At 41.8% G+C, this 13,368-nt stretch overlaps 1 protein-coding gene across 1 annotated transcript in view; it reads left to right on the top strand.

Annotated features, from left to right (window-relative positions):
• Positions 1-13,368, top strand: part of LOC121864916 (endoglucanase E-4-like) — a 65,169-nt gene that overhangs the window by 5,432 nt on the left and 46,369 nt on the right. Inside the window, exons 4-6 of the mRNA XM_042364103.1 lie at positions 1,332-1,639; positions 2,139-2,280; positions 2,386-2,481. Of these exons, the coding sequence (XP_042220037.1) occupies positions 1,332-1,639; positions 2,139-2,280; positions 2,386-2,481 (546 nt within the window). The remainder of the gene's footprint in view (positions 1-1,331; positions 1,640-2,138; positions 2,281-2,385; positions 2,482-13,368) is intronic.

The following is a 13,368-nucleotide window of genomic DNA, read 5'->3' as shown; positions in this document are numbered from 1 at the left end:
TGCCCATTAATATTATAATCCTACCAATATCCCGTCATCCCTAATTAAATGGTCGAAGTATCTCATTCTCCTTAGTATATAAATTTCCAATATCTTTTCTCATTATTCCGCCCAATCTCAGTGTTTTTTCATTTGCCTTTCTAGCTATATAATTTGCCTTTAGCTTTTAGCTCGCTGTACCACATTCCAAAGTCCTCGTGGGTATGGTGGAAATGTCCAGGGGTTTAGGCCCATATAATAGTATTTAAACATCTTTCTTAAACTGAAATTAATATAACATTTCCACAGGCGTCTAAGAAGCTTGTATGGTGTCGAGCTTGCATTTTAATTTTTAATCTCTTTCACATCTATCATCACAGCTCATATTTCAGTCGTTCCCAAATATATTTTTGTCTTTTAAAGTTCCCCGTTACCTGTCAAATTTTATATATTAAGATTCATTTCTAATTAGGATATAATCATTACTATTATTTCTAACAACGTTAACTTTAAGCCCATATTGTTCAACCTTTACCATTAAGCTGTTGACCAAATTTTGCAATACTTTTTCAATACCTGTACATGCAATAAGAGCAATACCATCTGCTTCCCCAGTATCAATTTGATTCCTCTACCTCAACTTACAACTTTTCTCACTAAAAACTCTGAATGCATAGATATTTTACATGTCAGAGATAGCACGCAGCATTGTGTAATCTCCCTCTCTAACTTTAAATCACTCGGTATGTCCATTACGTTTTAGCCTGAAAATGTGTTTTAAAATTCGAATATATCCTACATTAATGACCATTTTTCCAAAATCAATACAACATGCAAATTTCTTTGAGTCTTTAAACTTCTTTCACTCAAAAATTTCAAACCAAATATAACTTCTCTGACATGTCTTCTCTTTACAAATTCATCTTCATCTTCAGACAAACTTACTGTCTATTTTTATTTTTTTGTTTAAATATGTGTAATGAAGCTTTACAGACATGATTTGTTGAGATAATTGTTCTAAGCTGGGCACATTTAATATATATTTATATGTTAGTGAAATAGATGATATAATTCCAGTCCAACTATTTTAGAAATTGTTCCAGAAGATGATCAACCCCAAAGGCCTCACTCTGCTCAGACCTGCCTCGGTTTCTCTATCAGAAATTAGTAACTTGATCATATTTCCTTTTTGCCTTTTACCTCCACTTTATCACTATCATTGTACAGATCTTCTTTTTACTACTCTTACCTCATATAGGTATTTTGCTTGCTGAAACAAACAGAACTAACCTTCTAACCCTCTCTTTCATTTCATCACCAGACACTCATTTTTTCTCCTTCCACACCTTTAGACGGGACGGCACCTACAATTCAGCCCGTGGCCACTACGACTGAGCCCGTGGTCACTACAACTGAGTCCGTGGTCACAACAACTATGCCCGTGGTCACTACAACTGTGCCCGTGGTCACTACCACTGTGCCCGTGGTCACTACAACTATGCCCGTGATGACTACAACTGAGCCCATGGTCACTACAACTGAGGCCGGGGTCACTACAACTGAGGCCGTGATCACCACAACTGAGCCCGTGTACACGACACCGACGCCCGAGGACAACCCTTGTGAAGCAACTGGTATGAAACCGTACGACTACAGTCAGGTCAGTACCTCTGTAACGTTCCTCTGTTGGGAATTTTGCAGCAAGGAATCCCATATAAGGTGACCACTGGTCACAAAATCGTGATATAAAGACTAATAGTAACATGACTATCATGTTTTTGTTTAAGTAAAGGATATCAACTCTGCTATATGTAAAGTTTTAATCTGATTGTTAATACCTTTCCCCCTCTCACCCTCACTATCTCTCCCCCAACTTTCAATATCTGGCTTCAACTGCTCGCTTTTCACCTGCTGTTATTAGCATCTTACCTGCCACTTTTATATGTCACTAATGCCCCTCACCCGTCTCTCCTCATGTTTCGCCTCTACCCATATGCACTAAGTGCTTCACCTCTTCTCCGTTCCCTTCTTTCCTAATATCCCTTACATCTCACCTATTCCCTTTCTCCTTATGCCCTAATATCATTCCTTTCCCCCATTACTGATTTCTTCTCTTCCACCTCGCCGTACGGCTACCACTTTTCGCCTCTCACTCCCAGGTACTGTGTATGTCTTACTTGTTCTACGAGGCCCAGCGGTCAGGTCCTCTGCCTTCCGATATGCGCATCACCTGGCGCGGCGACTCTGGTCTTGACGATGGTACTGACAAAAACGTAAACCTGACTGGCGGCTACTATATAGGTAATGAAACAGAGAGATATAGAAATATTAATATTAAAACAAGAAATATGAGCTGATACATGCCATATCAACTGTTGTTTATAACTTGTTCTTCTCTTGGTACAGCTGGTGACCACGTGAAGTTCGGATTCCCGATGGCCTTCACCGCCACCATGTTGGCGTGGGGCCTCATAGATTTCGCCGACGGACATGAGACTGCTGGTGAGTCTTACGGCCGGAGTTTTAATCACCCTGCTTCCCTCATCCACGAAGAACCCACAAGGTAGGAATTGTTACTTCAAGCGGTAGTTTTAATTGGTCGAACCTCTTGCCTTCCGTGCGGGACCGTCGAGGGCAGTGTTGGTTAGCCTGTTCTGTCCACCTTCGCTGATGCATTGTGATTCGTCTTGCTAGTGCAGTTGGTATGCCGGAGGTGCCAAATTCAAGACTGTACTGTACACGGACGACCATCAATATGAACTACGTCCACTCCTCCTAACCAGTGAAGGCAAGCCCAATAAATCCTAGTGAACGGGATTTTTACTACCGTTAAATAGCGAGGAAAAAATTTACAAAATGAAGAAAGATGTGTTATGGAAGCTTGGATGCTATAACATCCAAATTCAATGTCGAGGGCTATAGGTGATCTGAACTACAAAGATGGAAGGTCTGGGAACATCTTAAAATAAGTAACTTAACAATATCTTGTTAAGCTGGTTACGTTAAATAGGGTGCAAATGATTATACTCTCCGAGACAAGCAAACTCCACATTCTAGTCCCAACCTCCTGAATCCCACACATTTGAAGTTCGTAGTTTTTTACTTGTTGCTAAGATTAAAGTTGAAGAAAGAGGAAGCTCAAACATTAAATATAAATGAAAAAACAGATATTGAGGTTACCCTTCCATTCCTGCCGCCTGCAGGGGGTAGTATGGTATGATTATTGTATTGCTTACCGAACAGAGATTGTAAGGTGAAATGACTCCAGCAGCTGGCAGTTGAATGAGCTTGCACTTGGCAGTAAAACACCTAAATGTCTCGAAAATTTCATAATATTGGCCGTAAAAACATTAATGAATTTACGTTTAATATTCAATAAAACAAACAAAATTACGAAGAATGTAACGAAGATCAGCCACATCTTCAAATTCTAATATTATTAGTTCGTTTTTCCGCCATTCCTCTCCGATGTGCACTGCAGGGAAGGGTCCCAGAACGCATGTACACCCACTAAAAAATTATTCGGCACCCGTGTCATATTGTATCACGCTTTCAGGGTGCCGATTAATTTTTTAATGCATGATGCTTGTACACACACACACACACACACACACACACACACACACACACATGTATACATGCACGATACATACATGTACACCCACTAAAAAAATATTCGGCACCCTTACGGCGTGATACAATATGACACGGGTGCCATGGCGCCAATCGGGCGCCATGTTGTTACTCAGCGGGTGGGAAGTCTTCTCGGGCAGAACAGATATGGCTGGCGTTCTTGGACTGTTTGCTACATAATGATCGGATATATAATTAATATTACATTATATGGAGAAAAAATATTAATGAGAGGGCCCTCTTATTATTACCAAATTAATAATAATATATACTGTATATTATATACATATGTAGATCCATATTAATTAATAAGTCATGCCTGCAAATTTTTATTAATCATAATTTTAAGTAGAATAAAGTTTAGAATGTAAAGTGAGTTATCTGAAGAACAAAATGGATTTCGAAAGGGAAAAGGAGTTAGAGAAGCTTTATTTGGTCAGAGATTTTTTGAGTGAAAGGGTTTTAGTGGTCCAAAGAAATTTGTATATCTGCTCTGTAAATTTTTTAAAAAAGCTTCTGATAAGACAAGACACGCTTGCAGTGTTAGTAAATAATGAACTTACTATTAATAAGTGGCGGATCTAGGTTTTTTTAGTGGGGGAGTCTGGAGCGGAACCCCAGTGAAGGTCCAGGGGGAAAAGTTTCCACAGGAGGGTTAAGGGGCTGACAAATGAAGCCCCCATTTTCCTTGATTTAAAATGTTAAAAATCGAAATTTCAAATATTTTATTTTATAATATAATTACATAATAAAAATGAAAACTGTGTATTCAAGGCAGGAATTATTTATACATTCATTTATCTATAAAACAGGATTTATGCGACGCTTCTTTTGATTTTGATCTGCAAATCTGTTTATAACATCACTAACACAAATGTTAATATCTGGGTGTATAAACAATAGTGCTAGTTCAGTTAAACATTTATCAGCCATTCAATATCGGAGATAGTTCTTCTTAACAAAGAAAGATCTTTCAGCTGTATATGATGTCACAGGAAGAGTACAGAAGATCATCAGACTCTTCCTGATGATGGAAAACCTTGAAGGAGTCATGTCACTTAGGCTGTACTTACAAGTGCGGGTCAAAGTAGATCAGTGTGGTGTTCCAAGAGAAAACAGGATTGCGTAAATCGTCCCAGCACAAATTCTCGGACAGAAGGCTGGTCTTCACAGCATCACTAGAGAGGGCGATCTGTCTCATGGAGGGGCGGGCAGGCACCGCCACCAGTCTAAGACAGTCCACTCAGCAGAACCAGGACTTATCTGTGAACACTTCTACATCTGGCGAGGTCACAGGTCGAAAGATTTAATGGCATCACACGCCAGCACTGTAGCTGAAGCCAGCAGCGATAACACTCCCGGCGATGGGCAATCGCCCAAGATTTACGGTGTGGCGTGTTCAATAAGGTATACACGGGTCACTGGCCTTCGGAACTCCCTAGATACGGTTCACACAAGCACCTGGCGCACTAGACCATTGGCTCCCGGGACTGTTGTCGTGACCCTGCCCAATGGTCGTTTGTTGCGAGGAAAATCTTCTCCGGTGACGAAGACAAGGTCGCCTTTCTGGAGATTATAGGTTGGTTCTATGTACCTCTGTCTTTTGCGGAGTAGTGGAAGGTACTTCCTCACCCAGCGTTTCCAGAAGTGGTCTGCTAGGAACTGCACGTGCCGCCACCGTCGTTGATGTAAGTCTTTCAGAAGACATCCTCCTAATAGCAGATCAGCATGTGGGTCACCGTGGAGAATATGGGCTGGCATAAACGCTTCCAGGTCTCTCATGTCGCTCGACGCAGGTGTGATGGTTCGACTATTTATTATTGTTTCCACTTCACAAATAGCATCTGCAGTCGGTATTCATCCAGGACTTGTGTCCCCAGAATCGTTCTGAGAACCTTCTGACTGTTCAAATTTGCCATTCCCAAACTCCAAACGTCGTGCTGCTTCCCTTTCTTCCCCCTTTGTGAAATACGCCTCCAGCATTTCAGTCACAGTTCGTCGCACTTCTGCCATCATGTTGGACCCGGGATTCTGGTCAGGTGCTGAGCATTCAGGCTCAGGCAGAGGGTGGCCCCCTTCAGCTTCTGTTGCCATAAAGTCGCGGTTGTTCAGCTCTGGAGGGACAACTTCTACTTCTGGGTCTCGGTCACCTTTGTCCTTGTTAACCTTTCCCCTTTGTTGCTCTGGATCCATTTCCACAACCTCTTGTCCTTTTATTGATATTCATTTGCAGCTCCTGTTAGGTCTCAAAGTTTGTTCGGTGAACCACTGCTCACCGCCTGTATTTGGTGGTGCAGCTCGCTGCTTGTATTTATGTTTGATGATAGCAGGTCACTGTTGGTTGCTCGTGGTGTTACAAGTGGCACTTCACTGCTGGCTGCTTATGGTGTTACAAGTTGGAGGTCACTGCCGGTTGCTTACGGTGTTACAAGTAGCATTTCACTGCCAGTTGTTTACGGTGTTACAAGTAAATTTAATCACGCTTACCGTGTACTTCGTCTAGTTGGTTATTTGTTACCTTAAAACCGGTGGTAATGAATCAATTTTCCTTTCCTTCATAATCTCAGTAGAGGGAGGCAGCTCTGCCTGTACGAAAAGGAATACTCGCAACCTGTGGTCCACACTCATATGACAGTGTCCCGACCAGTGCTGCTGCAATGTATGTTTCCAATTTAAGGGTACAAGTAGGCAATACCAAAGGAGGACATGAAATTCAGATATTATTCGACGATTTCCTTATTTTACGTAAGGTTAGTAACATATTAATTCGTTGCTGATGCAGTAGAAAAGGCGATGAATTTGCCAGGTCAACGGATATGGTCATTCTGGTACCATCGTGTAGTGAAAGCAGAAGGATTGTACAATGTACACTGATTAGTACTTCTGAGGTTTTCGTCTGGCAACCAGTATGTAAGGCTCCTTATATCATCGGCGAATATCGTCTCACATTTGGTCTAATTGTATTTGTTATGATAAATTAGTTTATTTACTTCCTTTGGATAAGTGTTCCATGCACCAGTTCGTGCCGTTTCGTACAGAAAACGGAAACTGGTATCGTTCAAGAAAATCTACTTAATATTTCTTAATACACACACGTGTATTTACGAACTTGGATCACGGTTATGTCAAACTGTAACAAATTAACTCCGACTAAATTGTCTGTGTATTGAATCTCATAGTAAAAGCTTCTTTTAGGATTATTGTTCACTAACATCTTTGGTGTTGCTTGTGAATTAAGAGGCTCTGATTCATGTAGTCATCTGTATGCCTTGGTAATTGGTGTATTTACTGTCGTTATTACACACTCAATCAACATAACTAATATCTTTTATGTGGATTACATGTATGTGCAAGTAAACTGATGTTCAATTAGAGGTTCTCTGCAATATTACTATGCATACCACATGGATGCACGGAGATTATTTAATGCTTGTGAGGGTCAACGTCTAACATATTCTCAACACCTGACATCTCCAGGTTATGCCTCCTCGTCCCCATTTCCAAGAAGATTGGCTAGCAAAGGACCATTTGCTGTTGACTAGCTTGAGTACCAGGAACTCCGACCAAGGCATATCGTCAGGTTTGCCATAAATACTTAAGTGCCGAGACATCATCGTTGAAAAGCCACCGCACCTCAAGACAGCATACGGGTAACGAAGAACTCCTCAAAGCCAGCACCTCTGCTCCGGGTGACACGTTTGCTCATTGTGGTCAGCCTGGCGGCGGTGCCTTTAATCAACCTGACACGTCTTCACCCTGCTGGGGCCACACTGAGCGCTGCGGCGAAGGCAACTGTCCTATTCGCAGCGTTTTTGGCAGAACATGATGCCATTCAGGTGATTTAGTGTTTGTTTCCTCTTGTGTTGTAGCCCAAAATGTAATGGCACTGCTCAATAAGTGGTCGTGTTAATCTGTCCCAAGTAAGGGTGGCAGAAACCTTAATCATTTAGCAGCATGTGATCTCACAATCTTCAGTTGCAAGTATAGCCAAATAAATTTAATATTTCCTTTAGCTTATGTGACCACCTTGACGACCTCAATAAGCGAATGTTCCCGATTCCAAGACAGCCGATCAAACGGCAACGAAACGGACCAAATGCAAGGTCGTTGTACAAGCTTTAGGGGAATGTGCGACTCAAAACTTGGTTAGGAAACTACAAATAAATTTAGTGTAATTATTGACGAAAGTACCGACTGCTCAGTAAATAAATCACATGCAATGATAGTGAAGTATTTTGATCTGGAGAGATAATGACAAAATCGCGATGCTGGATTTGAGTGGAGTATTTGAAGGTAATCAGGGTTCGACTGGTGAAAATATATAAGAGCTGTTTCAGTGCCTCACTACACATGATATACCATTGAACAACTTCATTGGATCTGCTGCAGATGGGGCGTTAAACATTATGGGCGAATATAACTGTGTAACTAGCAGAATGAAAGTTCAAATGCTTGGCATTACCATATTTAAACGTGTTGCACAAAGCATGCATCTCTGTGCCAGCGAAGCAGCAAAGTCCTGGCCACGTACTCGTGAAGATGTGTTGAGAAATGTGTACATTTACCTTTCCCATAGTGCCAAAGGGAAATGTGAGTTTTGGAATTCCAGGGTTTTGTCAACTCAAACCACAAATATTTCATGCCTATGCCACGAGGTGATTGTCGCTCCATGAAGCTGTTGCAAGAATACTCCAACAGTGGCAACCCCCTCAAACTGTATTTCCACATCAGGGTAATTGAGGAGAGACTTGTGTTCTGCTACTTGAATTTTGAATTACATATTGCCGCAACTCAACACAATAAACTTGATTTTTTAGAGTAAAGCCCAAACTTTGCATTTAATCCGTAAAGCATATGTCAACTGCATCCTTTTGCCATTTACTTAGTGTGTCAAACTCCAAATGTATGGTATTGATCAAACCGATGATTCCCTATATGTACCAGTCAATCAGATATATTCAGGATCGCAATTACAGCCACCTTTCAAAGGCTAGAGCATGAACACTGACGAAGATGTGGTTCAGAGACTTCTAGTAGTAGTAGTGTGTAGGGAAATAAAGAATAGATTCGAACTAAACAGTAAGTTGTGGAGACTGGCGGTATATTTACAGCCCAAAAGAGTCAGCAATTTTATAAACCTGTTATTAGCGTTTTAAATAAAGAGGGAGATGCAAAATATAATTGTTTTGGACATCAGCAATGGAAGTGTTGTCACTTCTGTCGTCCACTGTTGATGCAAAGCGTCCTTTTCTAAGGTGAATTTAATTAAGGAAACAGAGAAATAGTCTTCGTATACAAACTGTAAATCCTCAATAACCTTTGAGCGAATGTCGTAATTTAATATTATTGTGGATATAGCGTATTGTTACCACGTGTTCATTGTAATTGGCTGTGGTGTTCCCATTATGTGATGGTGCTATAGTTGTTACCAGTCCCTTTCTTCTAATAAGCTTGAAGTCTTATGTTAAACGGTGATATTTTGTTTCCTAAGAGTTGTTGTTAGGTAGTAGGTAGTAGGCAGCTATACTCGGGAACGAGATGGTAATCTCGACAATGTGTACCTAGATTTTGCCAAAGCTTTCGACAGTGTACCCCACGAAAGGCTAAAATTCAAACTGGAAGGGTACGGAATTCGGGAAATGTCCTAGCGTGGATAGAAGACTTTCTACAAGACAGCAAGCAGTGTGTGGTGATTAATGGCACGAAATCATCATCCGTACCTGTCACAAGCGGGGTACCACAGGGCAGTATATTGGGCCCGCTGTTGTTTGTTTGTTTCATAAATGACATGCCTGACGTTGTACACTCCTCCATACAAATGTTTGCCGATGACGCCAAGTTATTTCGGGAAATCAAGAAACCAAGCAAACTGTGAAGAGCTGCAGGAGGATCTCTGTGAGCTCCAGGAATAGTCGAAGAAATGGCTACCGAGATTCAATGTTACGAAGTGTAAGAGGATGCACCCGGGGCGTATCATGTGTCCCCACGGGATGAAGAATCTGCACTCTTTAAAACAATGTGAGAAGGATCTAGGTGTGTATGTTGACAATGAGCTGAATTTCTCAGACCATTGCTGGACGAAGGTAAATCAGGCAAAAAATTATTAGGTCTTATAAGAAGGTCGTTACGATCATTACGCCGGCACTTACGCCAGTAGCGATGACACTCCCGGTGGTAGAGTCCAGGTGGCCACGCCGCCGTAAACATCGCTCACCCCCTAATCTTTGTTCGGGTAAGGCAGCAAATAACGTCAGCACTGACACTAGTGTTGACGCCAGCGGTGAAAACACTCCCGGCGATGCCAGCACTTACGCCAATGGCGATGACACTCCCGGCGGTAAACACCGACCCCCAGCTGCGACATCTGTCGAGGTAACAGGTCGCGTGGTGAGGGGCATCACTCGAGAGGGCGATCTGTGCCATGAGATCCATGACACCCTCTCAGCGCTCACACCAGTGGTGATGACACTCCCGGTGGTAAACACCGCCCTCCCCCCCCCCAGTCGCTACATCTTGTGTGGTAACATTGATTTTTTGATTTTGCCGCTTGCAGCGGCTACTTTATTGTGCACCCCACACTCATCCTGTGAGCGGTAGCGCAAAAGGATTACAGAGTAGGGTTTACAAAGGGTCATAATAATTAACCCCCGTTGTCAGGATATTATGGCACTGAATGTTACACAGTATTTCATTTACATTATTTGTTTAGTTCTATTCACAAATGCGTGAGTACAGGCGTGTGAGGCAGTATGTCTGGCCTCACACTTTGTTATTCACATTTACGTGGGAGGTATTCAAGCACATTGCGTATTTGGTTCTGTACATGAGAATTGATATAGTTACTAAGTGCAAAAAAGTGGATACAATCTTAATATGTCGGCTATCTTGCCATTAGAGATGAAGTGTTGTGCCAATTCACACACAGTGTGCTTGGACCTGTCCCTAAAAGGTTCTATCTTCACACAGTCGAGGACGTAGTGTTCAAGTGTGTGGCCATATGTATGGCCACACACTTTACATTTAGTTTTGTTTACATCTGCTTGAGGAACATACTGCCAAAGGTACTTATATCCTAACATTAATCTAGCGGTTACAACATCTTGTAATCTAGTGATCTTGTTACTTGCTCCATATACATGTTTCACTTGATACATCTCATCATGATAACCTATGGATCGACTAGTGCCTGTTTGCACTTGTCTACTTGCGTCAAACTCATCAATAAGTTCTTTCCTAATTACAGTTTTAAGGGTTCTTTTTGACAGACCCAAATTGTATTCAACGGTGTCTTTGTTAGACGCGAGTTTGGCGAGGGCATCAACTCTGTCATGTTTTATGAGGCCTATGTGAGAGGGGATCCACAACAGTTTGACCCTGACACCCCGGTCAACAAGGCACGCATATTTGTGTCTGGCTTCAGAGACAAGAGCGTGACAACCTGAGTCGAGGGTGCCAAGGGCAAGTAGTGAGGATAGAGAGTCAATGATGATGAGACTGTCAGTAACAGTGGTTTCAATGAATTTAATAGCTGTGAGTATGGCAACTAATTCAGTTTGTAAAGTGGATGCCCAGTTGTTAATTCTAACTCTTTTCTCAATTATATTACCGTCGGGTTGAGTCATAACAATAGCACTTCCAGCCCTCCCACAGGCGGTGTTTAGAGATCCACCAGTGTAGATGGTCTGTGTGATATTATCATCAGTCTGTAGAGTGTGTATGTGTTCAAGAGCTCTCAATTTGGCAGTGTGTTGGAGATAAATGTTTTGTATAATTAATTTTTTAGGCGGATACGTCGGTATTGTGATATCGAAGGGAACAGGCCGCGTGTGGGGTAGGGGAGGCACATGGTTGTTGACACCAACGATAAAGCCAGCGGCGATAACATTCTTCTGGCTAAATAAACTACCAATATCAATATTAATGTCAATAAGAATTCTACAAATTCTCGGAGAGCCGAATTTCAATATAGGTAAATATTTTAGTATGTTTTTTTGGGATGTTAAATGGCTTGACAACACCTTATTTGGAGAGAGGACATATTCTACTTGATATTTTATATACTATGTAGGTGTTCTGCGTGATTCATCAGTGTAACCACGGTACGTCACTGGTGTAGGCGGATCAGATGTTCTTTATGATCACTGGTGTGTACACACACACACACACACACACGTATAATCACTGGGGGGGGGGGGGTGGGCTTGCCTTTCGGGAATGAACAATAACAGCCCGTCCGCTCGGACCGAAACCTTACTACACTGTCATAAGAACATAAGAACATAAGAATGGAGGAAACTGCAGCGGGCCTATTGGCCCATACTGGGCAGTCCCATTTACACCCAACCCCTATTGCTCATATAAGCATCCAACCGATGTTTGAAGCAGTTCAGCGTATTCGAGTTAATGATGATATTTGGTAATTTGTTCCATTCATCCACTATTCTGTTTCCAAACCAGTGTTTACCTATTTCGCGCCTAAATCTAAATTTGTCTAATTTAAAACCATTGTTACGAGTTCGCTCCTGGTTGGATAGTTTGAGTACCTTAGTAATGTCCCCTTTGTTTAGCCCTGCCTTCCACTTATACACCTCCATCAGGTCGCCCCTCGCTCTACGTCTCTCAAGGGAGTGCAAATTAAGATGCTTTAACCTGTCTCTATACTCAAGGTTCCTAATGCCCGGGATTAGTCTTGTCATTCTCCTCTGAATTCTTTCCAAGGATTCTATATCCATTCTGTAATACGGTGACCAGAACTGAACTGCGTAATCCAGGTGTGGTCTCACAAGAGCAAGATACAGTTTTAGGATGACCTCGCTAGTCTTGTAACTAACACTCCTTTGTATGAACCCAAGTACTTTATTAGCCTTGTTACAAGCAAAAACACATTGTTTACTTGGCTTAAGGTTCCTACTTATCATTACTCCTAAATCTCTCTCACAGTCGGATTTCTCTATGGCATCGTTGTTCATCTGGTATCTGGTTTCCCTGTTTACATCTCCTATACTGAGTACTTTACATTTGTCGACGTTGAATTTCATCTGCCATTTTTCAGACCATTCGAAAAATTTGTTTAGGTCTTCCTGTAGTTTTGCCGAGTCCTCGTCAGATTTGATAACACGTCCTATTTTAGTGTCATCAGCAAATTTACTTATGTTGCTGTCTATGCCGATATCTATGTCGTTTATGTATATAATAAATAATAATGGTCCAAGTACTGAGCCTTGGGGAACTCCACTTGTGACGTTGCTCCAATGGGACTTAGTGCCGTTAATGCTCACTCGCTGTTTCCTGTCCTGTAACCACGCCCTAATCCATTTAAGGATGTCACCTTTGATGCCATGAGCTTCTACCTTTCTAATTAGTCTTTCGTGGGGGACTCTGTCGAAGGCTTTGCTAAAGTCGAGATATACCACATCATAATTGTGCCCCTCGTCCACCGATTCGAAAACTGATGAAAAGAATGTTAATAGATTAGTTAGGCAAGAACGTCCGCTTGTGAAGCCATGCTGGGAATCATTGATCAATCGGTGCTTCTCCAGGTGATTTCGAATAGAGTTTGAAATGATTGCTTCCAGTAATTTGCCTACTATTGATGTTAGACTGATTGGGCGGTAGTTAGAGGATAGTGATCTATCCCCTTCTTGAAAATCGGTATTACATTCGCTATCCTCCAGGATTCTGGTACTACACCTGTTTTTAAGGACATGTTAAACAACTTTGCTAAGGGCGTACTAAGCTCTTTCTTACATTCCTTTA

The sequence above is a fragment of the Homarus americanus genome, unplaced genomic scaffold (genome assembly GCF_018991925.1).
Source record: "Homarus americanus isolate GMGI-L3 unplaced genomic scaffold, GMGI_Hamer_2.0 scaffold59578, whole genome shotgun sequence".
Classification (NCBI taxonomy): Eukaryota; Metazoa; Arthropoda; class Malacostraca; order Decapoda; family Nephropidae; genus Homarus; species Homarus americanus.
This window is presented reverse-complemented; position numbering and strand designations above follow the sequence as displayed.